This window comes from Alligator sinensis, unplaced genomic scaffold, assembly GCF_000455745.1.
Source record: "Alligator sinensis unplaced genomic scaffold, ASM45574v1 scaffold194_1, whole genome shotgun sequence".
NCBI lineage: Eukaryota > Metazoa > Chordata > Crocodylia > Alligatoridae > Alligator > Alligator sinensis.
The window spans coordinates 1,207,305-1,230,018 of NW_005841945.1; the positions used below are offsets into that span (position 1 = coordinate 1,207,305).

The following is a 22,714-nucleotide window of genomic DNA, read 5'->3' on the forward strand; positions in this document are numbered from 1 at the left end:
ATGGGGGGAGAGCATGGGGGAGACTATGCAGTGTGGGAGGGAGTGAAGAGATAGCATGGTGCCAGGGAATGCTCAGGAAAGACCACACAGAACAGGGGGTAGGTAGCACAAGGGAGACGGCACCACAGCAGAGAAGAAGCTGCAATTCTGGCTCTGGCCCCAACCTGGTCAGGGGCTAGAGCTGGAGCCAGAAGAGGGGGGGGGGGGGGGGGGGGGGGGCAAGTGGTCAGAGGACAGCAGGGGGGCAAGCAGCAGGGGTCAGGTATAGGCAGCAGGGTGGTAGGCACCAGATGGGGGAAAAGTGGATGGGGGGGGAAGGGGAGATGGTTAAGCTGTCTGTAAACCCCCCACCCTCCTTAGCCTCCCATACAGCTGCTTTCCCTGCTGCAGTGGGGGTACGGTGGCAGGGCCTGGGGGGAAGGTTAAGATGACCATCCAATAACTAGATTCTATACATGAATCTATCTAAGTTATAACTTACAATTTTGCATATATAGAATCTAATTATTGGAGGTTGTCTTAAATTTGAAGTCCTCTTGGATTCAGGTAAATACAGGAGGTTACAAAGACGAGTGGCAATTATTATCCTAGTGTCAGTGAAAGGGAAATTGAGGCACAGTGAAGTTAACTTGCCCCAATTTAAAGGTATATTGAAAACAAACTGGATCTCAAAACCCTGATCTCCATTTTGGGTGGCTACACGCTAATTCATACTAAGTTATTTTTTTAAGTAAAAATAGTGCAAATTAAAAACATATATATATACTTAATAATTTTAATTTTTTTCTTTCCTTTTTCAGTGGAGAAAATATCATAGAAACTACAGAAATGCAGAGGTGGAAGGGGCTCTAAGAAGTCATGTAGTCCACCCCCCATTTCCCTTGCTTTGGAAGGATAGGGATAAGTATCCTTAGACTAACACTGAGCATAATTTGTCAGAAAGTTCTTTAAAATTTCCCAGTAAGGAGATTCTACAACCTCCTTAGAGTATTTCAGTACTTAATTGTCCTTGTAGTTAGAAAGTTTTTTTTTCTAATATCTAACCTGAATCTCCTTGATGTAAATTAAGATAATTACTACTTGTCCTCGATATTAAGAAATATTCATTCTCCTCTTTACAACAACCATTTATCTGCTGAAAGGTTTATTATGCCCTTCTTCATTTTCTATTTTTTTAGATTAAAGAAAACCAGTTTCCTCATAGTATCTGTATTCAAAACCACAGATCATTCTTCTTGCTGTCTATTGGATTATCTCAAATTTGTCAATACTTCCTTAAAATGTAGTACTTCAGAGTGTCCACAAAAAGCTAAGGCTTCACCAGTTCTATGAACAGTAGAGTATTCACCTCACATATTTTACAAATGACACTCCTGTACCTGTCTTTGATGTAGAAGCTGTATTCAGTATTTAACATACAAATGTATATGCACTGCTTAATACATTACAATGTTAACTGATTTATAGGGATGCATCTACATGTGCATTAAAGGGCTCCAATACACGTGCAAAGAGCCTGTCCTGACGTGCTGGAAATCCAGCATGTCGGAGCAGACTCGATTAATTGAGTCTGCTATAGCTTGGAAACTGACGTGCTTCAGCAGCCTTCCTCATCATATGTATCAGCATTGCTGTGCATCTCCATGCTGAAAAAGTGGTGATGCTGTGCTTTGAAATAAAACACATTCAGTAAGCTTTAGTTCAAAGTGCCCCACTGCCATTTTTTCAGTGCAGGGACACGTGGCAATGGTAATACATGTGGGTGTTTTTATTAGAGCAGCTCACTAATTAAATCACCCATCGACATGTCCCACAGCACACACAAAAATGCCCACTGTGCCTTTTCTAATGAGCATTCAATCAAATACTTCCAACGTGAGATACTAAATTAATGTGCATTAGGCTGTGTTAATGTGCAGTAGTGCATTTCCATGCTTTTTAGTGACGCTTAATGTGCAGTAGTCTATTTTACTGTGCATTAGCATTATGTCACAGTTTCTACATGAAGCTTTAATGCTCAGTAAAATAATCTACTGCACATTAAAGTGCACATGTAGACATGTCCAGTGTGTGGTCCAATATAACCCCCAAATTCTTTTCTGTAATATTGCTAGCTAGCTGATTATTTTCTATTTTTTGTTTGTCATGACTGGTCAGTCATCTCCTTTAAGGATGGTCCAGTAGTTAGGGGATTAATCTAAGACCTGAAAGAATATTCAGTTCCCTGTTCTACCTCACACATGGAAATATTGGCTAAGTGCAGACATTTAGAGGGGTAAGTGGGAGGTTAGATCAGGTTCAAAATGGTCACCTGATCTAAGCTAGATCAGAATGGGGGGACTTGTGGGGAAAAATCAGGGGTCTGTGGGGGACAGGAGGGCAGGTGGTATCTTCGGGGTGATCAGTGGGATTAGGGATGCAGGTGGCATCCACAGGGGAATAGGGAAGGGCAAGTGGCATCTGGGAGGTTTTGGGGTCTGGGAGGGTTTGACAGGTTCAGAGGGGCTCTTGGGGTCTGGGGGGATTGGGGGACAGAGGCTATTTTTAGCCCTGACTCCTGCCCAACAAACCTACATCCCCATCTCTCCCTCCACTGGGACTTACTTGCTCAGCTTCTGACAATGGCAAATGCTGATAAAACTGGGAGCACCTGGAACAGTGTGGGGGATGGGAGATTGGGGTGGGGACTGGTTCCTCCACTGGGGGTGGGGGAGGTGAGGGGCTGGGGAGCTAAAAATAGCCCAGTGCTGGGGTGTGAAAAGCAGAGCCCTGGGGCTGGGGCCAGCACTGGCTTTTCCCAACCCTGGGGCTGTGCAGGTAACTGTACAGAAGTTGCAGGCTCTGATCTAACCCACATCAAGCAAGTCTGATACTACATTCTCTAGGTCTATCTTAGACCAGATGCCACAATTTTTAGACCGGTCCATGTGTATGAAACTTCTGCACACTTATGGGTTTAGACTGATTTCCGATAACTGACACCAGGTTTGAGTGTAAGGTTTGTATCAGGGTGAACTAAGCTATATTGGGTGGCTATTTTGAAACCAGTTTAACCTCCCCCTAATCCCCCTAGAAAGTCTGCATTTAGCCTATTGCCTCTTTGCCTTACTGTTCTCCAGCTGTAAAATAAGGATAAGAGCAGCTCCTTAATTCACTGCACTATTATAAAGACAAAGATTATGAAGTAATAGGTGGGTATATGTTGTATGCATAATAGGTGAGTATATGTTGTAAGCATCTTGCATTGTTGTAACTATTTTGTTTACCTCTAAAAAACGTAAAGAAAACCTTTAAAATTAATCCACTACACAAAAAGCATTCATTTCATTTTAATATTTAATTGTTAAAAATACGGCAAAAATAGATTTTAGGGAATGGTAAGGGATATGCAAATTTGTCAGTTTTATGCCTATAGCTTCCCCCCTCTCCATCTTGCTTAAAAATGTTCATGTTCAGACCATTTTTTTCCTGATCCTATATCAAATAATGACTTCAAACAAAAACACACTAACAAAGAAACAATTTATACTGATCTCTTAAGTATTCATCCATAGTCAAGCCTAGACATTTGGGTTTAGGTTTCCAGGCAGAAAATGAGACTAAATTGCAGTTCTAGTGGATTATTTCATAGGAGGTAGTGAGGTTCATGATGTATATAGCAAATAGCCAGGTTATTCTGTCATGCATTAATCCTTGTGATGATTTTATTCATTCACCAATGAAATGAACACATTTCCCAGTCTTGCTTTAAATTACAGTCATTTCACTGAACATTTTTCTTCATGTTTTTGGGCTATAAAAATGCTTTTTTCCTGATTCACCTTGATAGACATGAGCAACAGGGAGAGAGAAAAAACAAGAAAAGTGGAGATTTGTAGCTGGCTTGAGAATTCTGTATTTTATACAACAAATAGCCCCAATAAAATATTTTAAAACTCTATGAAATATTTTAAAAATAGTTTAGCTGTGACACGTGTGGCAAGAACAGAGTACCTGATGGTGTGCTATATTATAAAGATTTTATTCTTGGCACTTGTTTGAATGACCTCACTTATTGCTTTGCTGTCATTTAAAATGTATGTACAGGAAGCCTTTGTACCATACTGCTATATTGCGTATGTATATTTTACACACAAATATAGATAATATGTTACTTACTGATCCATGCCTAATTGCAATATGAATATTACAATCGCAGGAGATGGCTGAGAAATACTTCTCACTTTTCATACTCTACTCCTGGACTCATATAAAGGAGAAGCATGTTTGCCAATCATGCTGATAACATGCTTACAATGCACTATATGTGTCCGGTGTACGTTGAAGTCCCCCCTTCATGTTACACATAAACATGGATTCTGGTTTTCTCTGATTTAAAAAAGAATCCCCAATTTTCAATTAGAAAAATAACCCCAAATCTATATTTTTCCATGATTAAAATGAAACATCACAACCTCTCTCTATATATATTAGCAGTGTTTCATTTAAATCATGGGAAAATAGGGATTTGGGGTTACTTTTTTTTAACCAAAAATTGGGTTTTTTTTAAATCAGAGAAAACCAGGATTCCTGCATATAAGGCATAATCAACCAGGTAATCACCCCTTAAGTTGTGACCCAGCTACACGTTCAGTCAATTAATGGCATGATGAAAAAACCCCAATAAACTACAAGTTATTCCACAAAAAATGTGGAATAATTTTGTAGCTTGTTCTAATCATGCCACTAACTGAATGTGCAGCTAGGCCGTGAGGGACTCCAAGCCACAGGGGACCAGCACCTGCTTCCAGCGCCACAGCTAACAAGGTTTGCAGTGGAAACAGCATTGTCATGTGCAGAGCTTACTGCAGGGAGAATGTTGCCGCCATGCAAGCCTCCTTGGCTGTGGGGCTCACATTGATTTCAGCATCTTTGGCTGTGGGGGGTCTCAGCAGGTGTAGTGCGAGGAATGGTGCTGCCACTGTGAGTCTCCTGAGCTGTGGGGCTCACAGTGGCAGGAGCATTCCCTTGTGTTGCGCCCACTGTGAGCGTTGCAGCTGACATTGCTGAATGGCTTGCAGTGGTGGCAGTAGGGCAACACTGCTGTGCCCCTCATGAGGTGCAGGGCTTGCAGCAGGGCAGCAGAGGGGAACAATGCCACGGTTGTGAGCTTCTCACTTCAGGAGGCTTGCAGCAGGGATAGCATTCTCCCTGCTGCCTCTGCTGCGAACCCTGCAGCCCACAGTGCTCACAGCAGAGGCAGTGTGGGAAATGCTGCCCCTGCTATGGAGTTTGCTAAGCCCTGTCAACTGCAGGGCTTGTAGCTGCAGAAGCCAGTGGAGGGGGAGCCTGGGATTGTGATCCCATGCATGTGTGGGATGGCAGGTGGTGCTCATTATATCCCATTGCACCTTTGTCTGCATGTGTAGAGGGGCCTTAAGAAAAAATGATTTTTTAATGTTTTCAGTGCTGGACCTGAAGGTGTCTACAAAGCGAGAACTTGAAGGGTGAGAAGGATTCATAGATGGTAAGGCTGGAGCGGACCTCTTAAGATCATCGGGTCCAGGTCCCTGCACCAAGCAGGAAAGAACTGGGAGTCAGGTGATCCCAGCAAGGTGACTGTCTAGTCTCCTCTTGAATATTTCCAGGGTAGGTGATTGGACCACCTCTGCAGGGAGCTTATTCTACAGTCTGCACACCTTGACTGTGAATAGGTTTTTCCTAATGTTGAGCCTGAAACGGTCTTCCAGGAGTCTGTGACCATTACTCCTGGTTTTCCCCTTGAGGACCCTGGTGAACAATTGCTCACCAAGCCCTTGATGTACTCCCCTAGTGTAGTGGTAAGCTGCTACCAGGTCACCTCAGCCTTCTTTTCCTCAGGCTGAAGAGTCCCAGATCCCTCAGCCTTTCCTTGTATGGCTTGCCTTTTAAGACTGATCATACGGGTGGCTCTTCTTTGGGCTCTCTCAAGCTTGTCCACTTCCTTGTTAAAGTGTGGTGCCCAGAACTGGACGCAGTACTCCACCTGCGGTCTCACCAGTGTTGAACAGAGCGAATGCAGGCATGACTGTCAATATGGGGCATGAGGAACAGCACTGCATGGGAAAAGCAAAAGAAGAAGAGGGGCTAGACCTATGGAGGTAAAAAGTCAGAAATAACAGAGGGGAGAGGAGCCCTGGATCTATTATTAAAAAAAATAGATTCACTTAATAAGATATTTAGCACAGCCATCCTTGAAGAAGCCAGTGTTTTCTTTGCTGTCCTTTCTCTTTATTGCACATTCATTTACTGCTCCTCTTGTCCATCCAGTTCTCACCCTACATCATTTCTCATTATTTGTTTCTTTAGCTATACTTAAATACTTTCTTCTTTTTTCCCCATAAGTCTTTGAAGGTACTTCTATTTCTTTGAAGGAGCCATTATTACTCTGTACAACTCTGTGGTGAAGGTCAAATCTCAAAGGCAGGTTCAGCTTCTGAAACAAGGACTTCAATTCATATTTTACTCTTTATCTTTTCGCTTTGTGTGTGAGAGGTACAGAACAAAAATGGGAATTGTAAAGGTAGACCACCTGTCACTGCCATATCCATGAGTCAATTGGACACCTTAAGGTTTTTAAAAATCATCCTACATATTCAAGGCCAGATCCAAAGGGGATGGAGTGGTGTGATCGCATCCCCTTTTTAGACCATGCTGCCATGGGAGCAGCAGCTGGGGCATATTTAAGTCCCTGAATCAGGTAAGAATTTCTCTTCACTCCCCTCCATACTCAGTGGCATGTTTTCTCCCTTTCCCACCCCCGCTGGATGCTGCTGCTGTCCCCAGCTGACCCAAGGCAGAAGATGCTCCAAAGATTTTCCTGCCCCACGCCATTTGGGCTGTATTAGAAGCCAGACTCAACCGGGGACAGCAGCAGTGGTGGCAGGTGGATTCCTCCTCCTTGCTATTCCCATATCCTGTTTTAAAAATCTTGGCTCAACCTATGTACACATTTATGTATTTAATGCTCTGAAGCAGATGCCAAACTATCTTGTATCTAATAATATTTTCCTAGAAGATACATTTATTTTGCTATCCTATTCCTCAATGTTTCTGGTAGGCCTTTCAATACCCAGTATTTCCAGTTTACAATTAACTTGAAGATATGAAGAGCCACTCAAATGCAACCTTAGCACTTTCACAGTTCTTTAACTCTATAGTCTGTTGTCTTTCCAGTTTCTGTATACTTATTCAATTGGACAAAGTCAACAAGCAATATATAGTTCTCATTTCAATAAAATATACAATTTCTATATGTAATAATTAACTGAGGAAAAAATAAACAGATACATGCTGCAATCCACCATTCTGTATCCACTTATTCCACCCCCCACCTTGCTCCTGACTGCATTTTCAGATTAACTCAAGCCTAAATGCACATAAGTCTGACTTGATAATCATCATAATTTTATATACAGTCTTTGGTACATTTCACAACCCTTTTGATGCAATGTTAAGTATTCTTCAGAACATTTCTCCTGAATTTAGCATTGATGCTGTAATATTTTAAATCAGGAATTGTCAAACTTTAATAGCATGGATTTTATCTTTTTAGAGACATTATGGTGTGGTCACCTCCTATACTAATTGTTATTGCATAAATCAAATCCCAACTCATTTCTGAGAAAATATATTTTTGATAAGTTTAGCAACTAGTTTGTTAAAGTGATATTAAAAGGAATACTTAATGTACCCTGGCTGATTTGTAAATGCAAAACAGCAACTGAAAACAAGGAGGGGAAGCCAAAATTAGCAAGCAGTTTCTGGATTACATTTTGGGACTATTATATTAACACAATTATATCTTGCAACTTCCAAACAACCAATATTTTAAAACAAGCCTGAAGTTGTGTCAGATATTTCAAATGTAGCATATCTGTCAAACTCTGCAACCCAAAAGTATTTTGTCAAAGTAAGCTCAAACTCTGGCAAGGTTTCATGGAGGAGGGGTACAGAACACAGCTTGTGGCATGGACCACTTGTGCAATTTAAGACAGACAGGACTGTTTTGTTCCATAAAGATGATGAAAGTTATTTTGATCAGGTTTAAATGAGATTGATTCAGAGATTCATAACTATACTGGCATTATTATGCCCCCTGCAAAATAAAACAGAGGGTGAAATCATGCTTCATATAAGGCAATAGAGAAGACTCTCAATCTCAATGGAGTCATGATGTAACTCAAAAGACATCCACAGAAAAATGTTATAATTTTTAGAATAACTTCCATACCAGTCATATCCAGGCAAGTGGGCTTGCCTTGGCATTAATACATTATGTCACAACCAACTTGGTTAATGCAAGAGGTTAGCAGATCATTGGAGATGCTGGGAAACTTCTAGAACTACTTTTTGATAAACTTAAATTTTGGGACACTGGTTCTAATGGGTTTTTTGCAACTTTCAGAATATTTTATGAAAAAAAAGAACACAGTGGGTTTGGTTTTGTTTGGGTTTTTTTAAAACCTAAAATAAATGCTTTGTACTTACTAACTGATTTATGTACTTTCACTCACGGTTCTCCAGTATTTAATCCAATCTTTTAATTCATGAAATCTCTCAGGAGAATCTTCTACTTATGATTGTTTAATTTACATCTAATCACCTCATCTTTTTCTAGTTTTTTAGAGATAAAAACTGCATGCACAAATGGGAGAACAATGAGGCAGGTGTTATTAGGTATGTCTGAGTAACTTTAAAAGATTCTGAAGTTAAAGATGATATTTATCCTGCTTAATATTTCACGTACATTTCTGTTCCTTTATATCAGGGGTGGGCAAAATATGGCTTGCGGGCTGGAACTAGCCCATGGAGAAGTTTTGTCTGGCGTGTAGCAGGTCCCTCTGTCCTACCAGACCCAGGCACCATCTGACTGTGGCACATCCTGCCACTCCCTGGACACACAGCAGGGCTGGGGCAGCTCCATGGCTGGGAGTACCTTTCTAGGCAGACCAGGTGGTGACAGGTTCTTCCACCTGCTACTGGCCCCAGCCCCATGGTAACAGCGGGGACCCATGCCAGAGCCCCAACCCAGTCCACCCTGTGCCTGCTCCAGATTCATCTGCTCACACTAAACAGCAGCAGCAGCAGTGCTGGCCAGGCAGAACCTTGCTCAGAGCAGGGGAAAAGCAGCCCCTCCTCCTCACCACTAACACTTCTTGCTATAGCCACCCAGAGCCTATGCCGGGCTGCCCTGTGGAACGTTTGCACTGCCACCACTTCCCCACAATGCAGCTTGGAGGTGGCAATGACAGTGGTGGAGCCGCAGGGTATCCAGCAGGAAGTGCCAGGTAGCGGCAAAAGGAAAGGGCTGTTTTTCCCCAGCACTGAGCAACAGTGTCTGCCTGGCCAGCACTGAAGCTGCTGCTGCCCCACCACTTGGTCTGCTTAGAAAGGCAGTCCAGCTGCAGAGCTGCGCCAGCCCTGTTGTGTGCCTATGGGACGGCAGGACGTACCACAGGTGAGCAGTGCAGAATAGGCATAGCGCAGACTGGGATCAGGGCTATGGTGTGGGTTCCAGCTAGTCCGCTCCTGCTGGGGTGAGTCTGGAGCAGGCGTGGGGTAGGGCAGGGACTGTGCACTGTTGACAGTGGTGGGGAAACACTGTAGGATATGCGGGCTCTGGCCTGTTGAGGTGTGGATGGGTGCTGGCCAGCTCAGGGGGGCATGCACATGAAGCTCCCAGGCACACCCTACCACAACCACACCCTCCCCCCACATACACACACAATCGCACACCTCACAAACACTGCACCCATCCACACCCTCCCCCACCTCCCCCACACACATCCCTGTGCACCTCTGGGGGGGGGCCATGCTCAATGCTATACACACCCCCCATCACACATGCACTCATACCCCCGCACACACCTCCTCCCTTCACATACCCCATACCCACCCTCCCACAAACTGCCCATACTCACCCACATACTCCTCCCCATGTATTGTGGATATGGGGTTTGTAGTGGGTATAAGAGTAAGACTTCATTTTGAGCTATCATGCAATGACCTCTATATACATGATGGAAATACACACAAAATAAGGACAACAATATTTTCAAAAAAATAAAACTAAAATATATTATTGTGTATGTTTGATTTTTAGTTTATAATTTGTTTTTTTTTCCAGTTCCGAAAAGCTCCTGGCATTCAAAGTTGAAAAGATCACAGATCAGAATTTAAAGGGGGAAAAAAACACAACACCAAAAGGACTTAAGGCAGTGCTTCCCAAACTTTTCCTCAAAATGACCCCATTTATGACCCCGTTTCCTCAGCATGACCCCTCACTCCCAACCCACAGCCCCACCAGGTGCCCCTCACTCCTGATCCACAGTCCTCTGGCCCTGCCAGTGTCCCTCACTCCTGACCTGCATCCCCCCATGCCCCCCAGGTGCCCCAGAGCCAGGGCCCACAGCCCCCTGCCCCTCCCCCCAGCAGTGCCCCAGCCCTGGCTGCTGCCCAAGCAAAGTGTGAAGCCCAGTTTCTGCTCCCTGTCCCCTCCCCCGTGGGAGGCATGGCTGGAGCAGAGCTCACGGGGGGAGGGAAAGATGCAGGCTGGCTGCTGTGGGCTTGGGGCTCCCTGCCCTGCTGCCTTCCTTTTAGGGGCTCCATGGCTGAGCAGGTGTGACCTGGCATGGGAGGGAGTGCTGCACCATGGCCACCAAGCTGAGGTATACCCTGCTCACCCAGCAGCAGTGGGGGTACAACTGTGTGCCACTGCACCTCACCTTGGCGGCTATGACAGTGTGGCGGTCCCTCCTGTGCTGGGTCCTACCCATTGGGCTGCGGACATGGCTCCTGCCTGGAGCTGGTCCAGCCTCATTGCAGCCCTTGCCCTGCTGTGGGCTGAGAAATCTCATGACCCCAACAACTGAAGTTGTGACCCCATTTGGGGTCGCAACCCACAGTTTGGGAACCGCTGACTTAAGGCATCTCCATAGCTTTGGTTGGAGTACTTGGGCACATCTACACGTGCATTAATGAGCTGTAGTTATGGCGTATTAAGTTTAGCACCTGTAATAACAAGTATTAACTCAATGTGCAGTAACCAGCACTACTGTGCAATAGTGCGGGTGCACAGTCTTTGAGTGACACTAGCATGCAGTTTACTAAGTCTACTGTGAATTAGCACAGCTTTTGCCATGACACACTGTAACTTCCCATGGCGTTCACTAGTATGTCTAGCTCTTATAGATCTTTCAGGTCTTGCCATCTCTTTGGGAACTGGATAGCTTGATGTTGAATTATTAACCTTGGAAGGCTTTCAGGGATTGTCACCTGCCATGTGTTTGATAGAAAAGAAGTTTGTTATCGGGAGTAAGGTGTTATGTCTCGCCTTCCCTGGCACCCTCCTAATTGTGCTTGTCCGCCTTCCCTATTTGGTAATGCTCAGCTGTGAGTTCTAAACAATGTAATATAGTCATTTTGACTTGCTCATAATCATAGGCCTCTTCTCTGGGGATCGCCTGATACACCGCTTGAGCTTTTCCTATAACTAGGGACCCTAGGTAGGTTGCCCACTGCAGCCAGTCCAACTCCATTTGTAATGCCATCCATTCAAATAATTCTATATACACCTTCACATCATCTTCTTTTGTCATTTTATGCACATGGAAGTTGGTCCAATTTCGCCACATCCATTCTTGCTGTTGCAGTGCTTGCTGTTGTTGGACCTCTAATACTTTAGTAATGGTGTGTAACGTCTGTGATGGCCAGAACCAGAGGGATTAATAAGCAATAAATATGTGCTTCTTAGAGGCATTTGGTATTTTGCCTAAACAGGTAATATTAGTTAATATAAAGCTTATAAGTTTGTAAAACACAAATGTAACTTGTCTGTCATAAGTTTAACCAAAATGATAAAATTAACTGTTCGTGGAACTGACTGGGCCCCATAGGCAAAGCTGTAGCTGTAAAATTAGGTGACCTAATGGTTTCTGCTCAGGGTTCAGCTTTAACAATAAAAATCTGGATCCAAGTGCCTGGCACACCCAACACCTTCCAAAAGCACATCCCAAGAAAGCATATTCAAAGAAAACCTAAAAGGGGTTGGGGCTTAGGTGGAGCAATGTCAATTTCAAGCCTAAAGGTGCTGCATTATAATTTGCTTATTGAATAAACCCAAACCTAGGTAGTAACCTTTTATCATAATTTTTAACACCTTTCAATCCCATAGGGTAACAGCTTTAGGGCAATATTTTGAGTGGCTCTAAAGCCAACAGATTAGTATAAGACTAGGTATAAAAAACACGTGCATCAGGTGACCAGCAGGAAGGAGGGAACAGAACGGTCATTTCTGTTCCATGCCCAGACCCTGGACTTCCGGTGTGAGTGAGGATTGGATCCTGATCAGGGGATTGTCCCTGGTAATCCCGCTGACAGCGTTGATTGGGGACGTCTGACTTCACTGAAATCACTTGATGCGTACCTGGCATTGAGGGACTATTGATAAGTTGCCAACCCATGTCTGTCTCTGTTGTTTTGAACAGCCCAGTGGCTAATACTCTCACAGTGCCCAGTTGGCTTGCGACAAAATTTATCTATCTGTTATTATCTGTTATTATTATTTACTATTAGCTCTTTAATACTGCATTATCTGCTTATCACATTTATCTTTCTGTTAACTGTTGCGGGTGCGTAAGCTATAATAAATTTGCCTTTACTTCACTCCCAACTTTGCCTCCTCAATCCAAAACTGAACCAAACAGCCCAGTTGGCCTGTGATAAAATTGATACGCTAACAGTGCCCAGCTTGCCTGTGACAAACGTCTGGCCTAACAACTCGACCTGGGGCATTAGATTTACCTCCATTTTTATATCAGCCTCCAGGGTTGCCCCTTTCTGGTTGTTCCCAGACAATGCTCCAATTTGTAGCTTCCTGTGGTGTTTGCTAGTATGTCTGGCTCTTATGGATCTTTTGGGACTTGCCGTCTCTTTGGGACTGGACAGCTTGATGTTGAATTATTAACCTTGGAAGGCTTTCAGGGACTCTTACTTGCCATGTATTTGATGGAAAATAAGTTCATTATCGGGAGTAAGGTGTTATGTCTCGCCTTCCCTGGGACCCTCCTTAGTTCTGCTTGTCCAGCTTCCCGATTCGGTAGTACTCGGCTGTGAGTTCTAAGCGATGTAATATAGCCATTTTGACTTGTTCATAATCGTAGGCCTCCTCCCTGGGAATCACCCAATATGCTGCTTGAGGTTTTCCTATAACTAGTATCTCTAGTGGTCCAATCAAGCCTGAAGGCATCTGGGATCCACAACTCTGCTTTAGGTAAGTACCTTAGTTCTCATGGGCTTGCCTCAACCCCAGGTGCCCCTTCCTGGGGCAGTCACCACTGCTTCTCCCTGGAGCTCTCTCCTCCTTGGGGCTCTTCTGGCCCCACTGGAAGTCTCACTTCTGATCTCCCCTGCTCTGATTCTGTCAGAGCTTTTATCCCTTCCTTGCAGGGCCAGGTGGTGAACCGGTGCTGGGATGCCACCATAAGGCGGGTCCATGCCAGGGCTAGAGCTGATTCCAGCTCTTCCTGGGCTTACTGTTTTTTTTCCTCTTTCACTGCTGCAGCATTTTTCCCCACCATGGTTTCACTGCTGTCAGACTTCTGGTTCTCGGTAGCATCCCGCCACCTTGGGAGTTTTTCTTTCCAAGTAAGTTTTCTCTCGGGGCATTGCCCCTACCACACACACACATATATGCAGTAGAATTAGTCTACTGTGCATTTAGCATCTTGTGTAGACATGCCCCTTATGTGTTTAAGTTTAGCTGTGGTTTACTGCTTTGATGGATCAAGTCCATGGTGCTGAAGACTTAGCAGGTCTGAACTTTAAGTTCCTTAACCACAGATAAATATGTTTTTTAATGATATTTATAAACTCTGTGTTTGAAATATCTCAGAGAAGCATAGAAAGCAACAAGAAGTTCCCACTGATCTTAACAACAAAACACTCATTGATGTCAAATCAGGCAAATACTTCATCCCATATGTTAAATGCACACCTGTACTTTTGCCCCTTCAAGAAGGTACACTTCTATAGATGACTGATATTTTATTATACCTAAGAGATCTTCATTGATTTCCACAATATAATATTTTGCCTGAAAGTTGAATCTGAAAATATTAGTTTTGTTTTATTTCACAGAACTACTGTCCCTGTCTGAATGATAATTTGCCTTAGATAATCTTAGTAGAATAAACTGGTTTACTTACTTTCATTTTTGTCAGTATTAATATTTACCACATTTTCCTGGCTCTAAATTAAAGGATGTTAATAGCAGAGGGACAAAATCCTTTATTATTATTATTATTATTATTATTATTATTATTATTCAGGGAAGAGATAATTTAAAGTAGACTGGAGATACTGATATTAGTAATAACAGCAATATTACCATTCTTGTACATTCTGTCTATAGTATTCATTTCATCCTCAGTTTTCTGGCTTTTAAAAACTCTTTCCATTTCTTTCATATAGTGTATTAAGTTTTTGAACACCAAAATAGGCATTAGGTGCCTAATTTTAGGCACATTATTCGGAAAATATTGGCTTCTGATATTTGGTGTGTAGAATTAAATGAACGTAAATTAATAGTGGATCACATTTTTGCAAGACTTGAACCACCATCTCTCTGACTAACCACACTAAGCCTTACCAATTATTAAATAGAAAAGGAAAATAAATATACCTGTAGTGCACATTTTTCTTATAAAGTGAGGCTCAATTGACAACAGAACAGATAAATGAGTTTTCATGAACCACAGTTTAAATATCACAGGATTTCCACTGGTTGCAGTTATGATTGGAAACACATTTCTTTAAAAACAAATGAACAAAAAAAATCCAGAAAACCCATTGGCATCTGTATTCCAGTGTCAACCAGTATATGAGGGTTGTGGTAAGGAGACTAAATTTGCCATGTGATGCATTTTTTTAACTTTAAGTGTTTTTTTTTTTTTATCCCACCCTAATTACGAACATGAACAATTATTTTGTGTGTGAGCATATGCACTAGCTTCTAAGTTGCTAAATGTTCATAATGCAATTGTTTGACAGAAGAATGCTCCCTGACAAACTAACTGAAATGATAGCCAAAAATAACATTACAGAAGCTTGCAGGGAGCAGGTAGTGTTGGGTGCGAGGACCAGGGGATCCACGATACTAATTTGAATTTTTTTGATAGAGAACATTCACTGAACACTTCTATTGCAAGAAAATTATACTGATTCAATTTAAAATTTGTATCAAGCAAAGTACAAAGGTCAGACATTGCTGCTGTGATGCTATTTTGATGACCATCCAAGTATAGTATTACCTCATAAATCTGGATATCAAAAATCCAGAATTATAAAAAATCTGGCACTTTTTAAAACTACACTCCACTAGGGACTTGTGGCGGCCAGTCCCGGAGCAGCGGAAGGAGAAGCTTGCATGTGGCGGTTGCCGTTGCCATCCACCACTCTGCACCGCCGCTTTGCGTGCAGCCACTGCTCCGGAAACAGCCGCCACTACCCTCCCCCTCCCACCACTCCGGGATCAGCCGGATCTGGTTGAAAAAATCCAGAATTTTCACATTTCAACTGGTGCTCTGTCCCGAGCATGCCGAATTCTTGAGGTTATACTGTAGCATTAAAGAATAATAATAATAATGATAATAATAATAATAACAATAATAAAGTAAATACAGTTTTGTCGCTTCATAGTTATTTATTCTATTACAAAAAAAAGCAACAGGTAAGAAGTACAATTTTCTTAACCAAGATAGACAACAGTAAAAGCAGGCTGAACTACAATATTGACAGTGACTTCTAGAAAGCTGTATTTTAAACTGCCACAGGGTAAGACCCAAACAAAGAACAACAGGGAAGGAAATGTGTGTGTTAACTGAGGCCCTACTCCTCTGATATCAGTCCTAAGCCGAGATAAGCCTTTTCCTTTGAAAAGTAAGTCTTCCTTTGTAAGGAAGACAATAGAAACCACAATAGAAACAAGTGATGAAATGCAGCAAGAGAAGGGAGACCCCTGAACCTGTCAAGTTAATTATCTTTTAGGGACTTGAGCAGGGTGGAGTTACACTTAGGCACCTAATGAGTGAAACTGGTTCTGAATATCCAGATGATTCTTCTTCAGATGACAGCATCTGATGAAGTGAGCTCAGGCTCATGAAAGTTTATGCTATATATTTCTGATTTAATTTGTCTGTAAGGTCCAACTCTACCTTAGCTTCTGCCAATCCATGTTGTCCACAGACAACTCTTCAGCAAGATTTGAGTATGACGGTAGCTTAAAGCAGTCTTTCTACTTCCCCATACTGGATAGACTGGGGTGAGCCAGTACCACCACTGTGAATGGCCCAAGAGACTGATACATCCCTTGCAGAAGCCTTATCAAAGTTTTTTTCCCCAGGCCAATCCCTTAACTTGAGAAGCCAATGGGAAGAACAGCACAGAAATCTTTATGCTGGCTATCACCAATGTTTCCTCTGATTCTGGTATGACCCTCACTTGATCAACAAAGAGGCTTTATTCCAGCAGTGCGATGCCAGATGGACATAAAGCAAGGGAGATTTTGGCCCTAAAAACTGTCATTTCACATACTAACATAACTCACCCTAAGCTAATCTTTAATAATTTCTGAGTACAGCAATTTGCATCAGACTGCAATCAGTTTGGCACAGTAGTTGGAAGGCAGCTACTTCTTATGTACTGTTTAGTTTTAGCTAGGAAATTGGAACTAGCAGGCTACTTAGTGTTGCCTTCCTGAGTTAGTGCAGCTGGACTGCCTAATTTACTAAGAGCCTATAAAAGAATAGCTTATAAGGTGTTTAATTCCCAATTTGAAATGAACTTTATTGGTAACAATTATTTTGTGGAAAATTCCCCATTGATCTGGTATTGGCAAGCAGAAACTTGACTCTGCAAGACTTCACTATGTTTTGCATTCTTGGTTAAACGCTGTAATTTTTTTTCAAAATCCTTTTTAGTTGCTCTTAGTCAATAACCTATTAGTGGAGAACAAGAGGGAGAAAAGTAGTATTCCTCTAAATGGAAAATGTTCATGATCTCTGCTTACCAGCACAGTCACCACACGCAGAACCACCCCACGCATGTTATTCTCCAACTTTCTGTCTGTTAGTGACCCATTCAGACCTGTGACAGGATTCCAGCAGCCAAGCTGAAAAATAAAATAGAATTTGTCACCTCATTGCCCATAAAATTTTGCCAGTCATTCCTCTTGTGGAGCTTGAAATGGGGGCATGCCACACAAACAGAGCACCTTCTGGAATCAATGGGATGGAAAGTTAGAGGGGTTTGTGCACAGATTCCTTTTTGAATTGCAAATGAAGCAATTAGAGATATCAGTTTGTGCCTTTAAATACCAATGCACAATGTATGACAGCATCCTGGGTTGTGGGGAATATTCATTGCTTTATAAGAGTTCAGCCAGGACTTTTGAATTAACAACGAGCATTTAAAATGTGAGGTGGCTGTAACAATACCTATATCTCACTTCCAGTGATACACTAATTGGGAAAATAATGGCTAACATAATTCCAGCATGGTGTCTATTACAGCACATCTCCCTTAGTCAAATTTTGATGAAAGGAGTTACATTATCTTTAAGTATACCTTATACTGTTTGATGAGAAATAAATGTAGACATTTTAAGCTAGGTTAACAGTCCCATTGAGAAATGATTTGGGGCAGTGCCGGGGGGGGGGGGGGGGGGGAAAAAACCAGAGGGGTGGTGGGGGGCGGGGTGGGGGGGGGGGGGGGGGCAGAAATCAGCAGATGCAGATGGGAAAAACTATAGTGTCTGGAGGATTTTTAATGGATAGTGCAGAAAAAAAACACTACATTTACCTAGTTGCAGAATATTTACCTATATTTATTAGGCTGTTATGGATAGAGGCTTTTCCTAGGGTATTGCAAAGATTAACTGCTTTTTTAATCTTACTTCACAAAAGGTATTCATCTATAATTTATTTGTCAGAAAGCATCATTGGCTTTCATTCCTAGATAATGACAGGTGTGTTTCTCATGCACAAAGTATCTGTGCCTCATACCCTTTTAGAAAAATAAGTATACTCGTTTGTTAGCATTCCTGTAAGATTTTTTGGAGTGCTGCTTTCTTTTGAAGTATTATGTACCAAGATTACCAAAATCCAATCCACATCCCTATGGACATGCTCTAAATGGCTTCAGGGGACTTTGAATAAGAGCCTAAATACACTGAAGAATCTCCTAGGAGCCATTTCAATGTACCAGAACTGAGTTAGTGCTAAAAATCACTGGCTTAACCTGGTCATCAGTAACTCAGTTACTCTAGAGGGTGTTTAATGAGACTTCCCCTCAAAGAAGCCACTCCATAATCTACTGGGGACAGCACTATAAAGTCTGCAAATGTGACATTGTAAATTAAAAAAATGAAGCCCTAGAATGGCAAAGCACTAGAACAAGCTTCAATGGCCAGGCAGTTTCAAAGAGTGCGCCTGTTGACTGTCAGCAAAGAAATTAATAGGCCAGAAACTGTTCTTTGTATAACAAACCCTTATGGGAAAGTTCAATAGAATTGACTGGACAGCTGTATCTTTTCCATGATCCTATACAATTCTACAATATGACAGAATTTCTATAGAAATGTTAAGGTAACTTATAGAGTTACAACAATGTTATTATAGATATACACACTCTTATATTTTTATATACATACACACACAGACCATGATATATAAGTTATTAAGTGAAATGGTAGAATTTAAAATATCATGCTCAATCATATAGGCTTTGAGGAAAAGTTTTTACACACGTCCAAGTATTTTCCTTTAAGCAAATTGTCTAGACATTTTCTTAAAGACTGGTACCTTTAAGGATCAAAATCCTTTGTTGGCTGGAAGACAGCTTAATCTTATTCTATTCTTTGAGAAGAAATCTAGTTAGTATCTTTGGAGTAATGTATTTTTATACTCTTATGGACAAAGGATGGAATTTAAAAGTAGGAGTCTAGCTGAGTCCTGATTACAGTAGGAGTCTAGCTGAGGCAATGCTGAGGAGTTTTAACATGCCACCCTAAATATACATATTATTCAAATGGAGAAAACTTTAAATTCAGAAGCAACATTGACCTCTTAACAGTTGTGGCTTTTGGAGGGAGAAGCGAAGAAAGATTCCCATGAAAATGAAAAGTGAATAACCCAATGTGTATCTTGTTAGGAAATTAGGAAATGCTTGTTTTGCCAGTAGTTAAGTAAACCAACAAAACAAACAGACAAAAAGCTATATAATACAGTTAGAGATGGATCAAAATCAAGGGTTAGCTCCGGCCCACAGAGTCACTTCACCCAACCCAAAGAGCTCCCTGAAGGGCCTGGAATTTGGGGGCAGGGCAAGTGGGTCAGGGCCTGCTCCTGAATTCCTGGGAAAGAAGCCCCAATAGGCACACATGGTGGTAGTGGGGTGCGAGTGAGGACTGTGTTAATCCCTGCACAGCTACTCACCCTCACCTTGCCACCAGGACTGGATGTGCATTAGGAGGCTCTTTGTAGTCCAGATCTACCCCACAAGGAGACCTGCAGTCCAGATACAGCTCAGGAGTGCAGGTGAGCTGCTCCTACTCTCTCTCAAAACTTAGTTGTTTATATGGTTATTTATATTAATATACTTTGACTATTCTGTTGCATCTTGTGTATTTACTGTTTTTCAATATCACTACTGTGATGGTAAGGTTTGTCCAACAATCAGACTGAACTGGAAACATATACTTGCTAAATCATGTTATTACTGACAGCGCAATTAATGGGTTTAATTAAAAATATTTATACAGATGTACACATTTTGTTGTAAGATAAATTACTGTTACCTTTTGAACAAGTAAAGCAAAGTACTTGATAAAGCCTACATTTCTACATTAAAAAATTATGAGAAATGGTGCTAAGTGCTAGGCTCAGCTGTAAAAGCACATTAAATTCATTTAGCGATATGTCATTCTTAATTACATAAAGAAACTAATTAAAACTTAGATCCAATTAGCATATCCAAATGTATTGAAAGTCTAATTACTATGGTTATTGTACTGTTCTTGCCAAATGTGAGACTGCATGAAGTTTGTGTAGAGTCTTTGTTCCCTTTTGAGGTCAGCAAAAGTCCATTTTTAATTATGTTCATTAATGTGTACATTTTTATATAATTATATTTCCAGCCCAATCTTTTCTAGGATTTATTAAGCAACACCACAGAATTAAGTATGGAAAGTTTATTGTAGGTCTAATATTCCTATTACAAAGGTATATTTTGTTTTCAATTATGATAATTTAATTTTCAATTCAATTAGTCCTTTCATACAGCATAGCCATGCTCAAGATAAATGCACAGTCCATTGCCAATAAATGTAATTGATTTTAGGTATGGAGTTGCTTACTCAAACAGCATGAAAATTAATCAACTCATTTTGACAACAATTTGAATGTGTCATTGTAGCAAGATACAACATACCCGCTTCTGAAACAGTAAAATATAATACCATCTTCTGTCCATGCTGCTGAGATTTCCCTTCAGCAGTGCTTCTGGCACCACCAATTTAACAGAACATCTATTACTTGTATGTGCTTTTTTCCAGTCCTGTTCACATCTTATTTGATAGTTGAAATGATAGCATAATTTAATGCTTTATTAAGTAATAAAGTAATATTATGTTAATTTGGTGTTGATTTATATAATAACAGCAGATTCAAATATATGGGTGATACAGTGAACACTGTATTCTTCTTTTGCATTTGCAGAAGAATTTATGAGGTTTCTTTCATTTTTCTTTACAATAGTCACTCTGGTACACAGGGAGAATGATGAAGGTTTTTAAACTTGTCAATATTCCACTTCCTTTGATACCTGATTTACAGTTTCTTTTCAAATCAAGAGCCTTGTAACATAGCACCTTCTCTTCTCTACTCTGGTTATTAAAACTGGCTTGTTTCTTTTATTTTGCTAACTGCAATGATGATTACTCTTCCTCTCAGAGACTATTTATTCATCAGCCATGGTTCTTGCTTCTGAGTTTTTCACTGTGGAAAGCTTGTGATTGTGAATCTGTTTAGATAAGTTACAATTTTAGGATACTGATCAATATGGAACTTGGAACACTATTAAATGTTAAATAGTCTCACAAAAGAGCCTCAAAGTCCTGCACCTTTTGTCTCCCACTCCCAGGGCTGGATACAGAATATAAGTATTACTTATGAATATGGTGAACTCCATTAAATAGTCTTAGGGACACTAAGCCCCTCTTGGCATGGAGCAGAAGTAGGCTGATAACTCTCAAATTCAGGTATGCCCTGTTTAATCACACAGGGACTATCATAAATAATTAAATACAAAAAATAGACCCAATCACTCTGACATTAATTATAATGGTTTATTTTTAGTTAGTGCCTCCCACCCCAAAATATGCTTTAGTGTTCTAAAAACTTAAATATTGCTGGGTTTTTGGTTGTAGCCATGTTGGTCTAAGGATATAGGCAGGCAAAGAATTTTTCCTGCCTAAAAACTTAAATTAATTTAAGAAACTATGTAAGTATTACATACAGCATTGTAATACAGCCATCTCTGAGATTAAATATAGCATGCACAACAACAGTTGAGGGTAAAAAGCAAGGTTAGAAGTTGCTGGAGAATATACCAGCATCACATCCATTACTGGAATTTAGTCAGAACATCATGACTAACATCCCTCCTTTCACGTAGTGTTTCTTCAGATTTTAAAGGTCAAAGTGGTAAGACCTAAGTTTCTTGATTTCAGCAAAAGATGGCATTTGTGGTAGCACAGAACCCCCTACATTCATACTAAGGAACTATTCCTTTACCAATTCAGAAGAAAGCCATTACCTACTGATTCATTAACATCACTTTCTTCAGCACCCACATATTATATTTTCTGGAATACAATGTGCCTGCAAATCAAGCATGCACCTTGTTTTTGGAAGGCCAAATGTAGAAAAAGAAGAGTTGATTATCTTTCAAAGCTCTCTTTATACCTAGCTTCTTCCTTTCTCTCAGATAACTCTATTCTCCAGGAAATACCCTCATCTCCTCCACCCCTCCCACATAACAAAATTAATTGGACCAAAGATATGACTTTGGCTCTCTTGCTTTTAGCACCATTACTTATGGTATAGGAAAAGAACAAACAATCAGAACATCCCTCTTCTCTGGTATTCCCTAAATGATGAAATGACCTTTTAGGAATGGCAACCACTTTTTCCCTGGCCACATCCTGAAAATCAAAGTGGGAGCTCATAAACACTTGTATAAGAAGGTGCAGGGGGAGGGGGTGTTCAGTCAAGAGTTGTAAGAAAGGCCCCTGTAACAGGTGCAAAACTCCAGGGGTGGTTGTGACACCCCTGGTGGTCTTATTGAACCTGCTGAGCTCTGGTCTGGTTCTTGGATCCGTCCCCTTTTTTCTCATCTGCCATGCCTTGATGTACTTGGTTAATTCTAGAATGGGAGGCTTCCTCAGGGCCTGAGTGAGGATTGGTCTGTCTTCTTGTCAATGGATTTCACTGCCCTGGATGAGGGGGTGAAAAGCCCATTGGCCAAGTTTGAGGATGACACCAAGATATGGGGTTGTGCAGACACACCTGCAGATAGGCTGCAGATACAAGCAGACCTAGACAGGCTGGGATGTTGGGCAGAATGGAAAGAGATGAGG

The 22,714-nt window shown here is 41.4% G+C and overlaps 1 protein-coding gene across 1 annotated transcript in view; it reads right to left on the minus strand.

The window, feature by feature from the left end:
- GRID2 (glutamate ionotropic receptor delta type subunit 2) overlaps nucleotides 1-22,714 on the minus strand; it is a 1,378,694-nt gene that overhangs the window by 300,926 nt on the left and 1,055,054 nt on the right. The window contains exon 9 of the mRNA XM_025199482.1: nucleotides 17,087-17,188. Coding sequence (XP_025055267.1) covers nucleotides 17,087-17,188 — 102 coding nt within the window. The remainder of the gene's footprint in view (nucleotides 1-17,086; nucleotides 17,189-22,714) is intronic.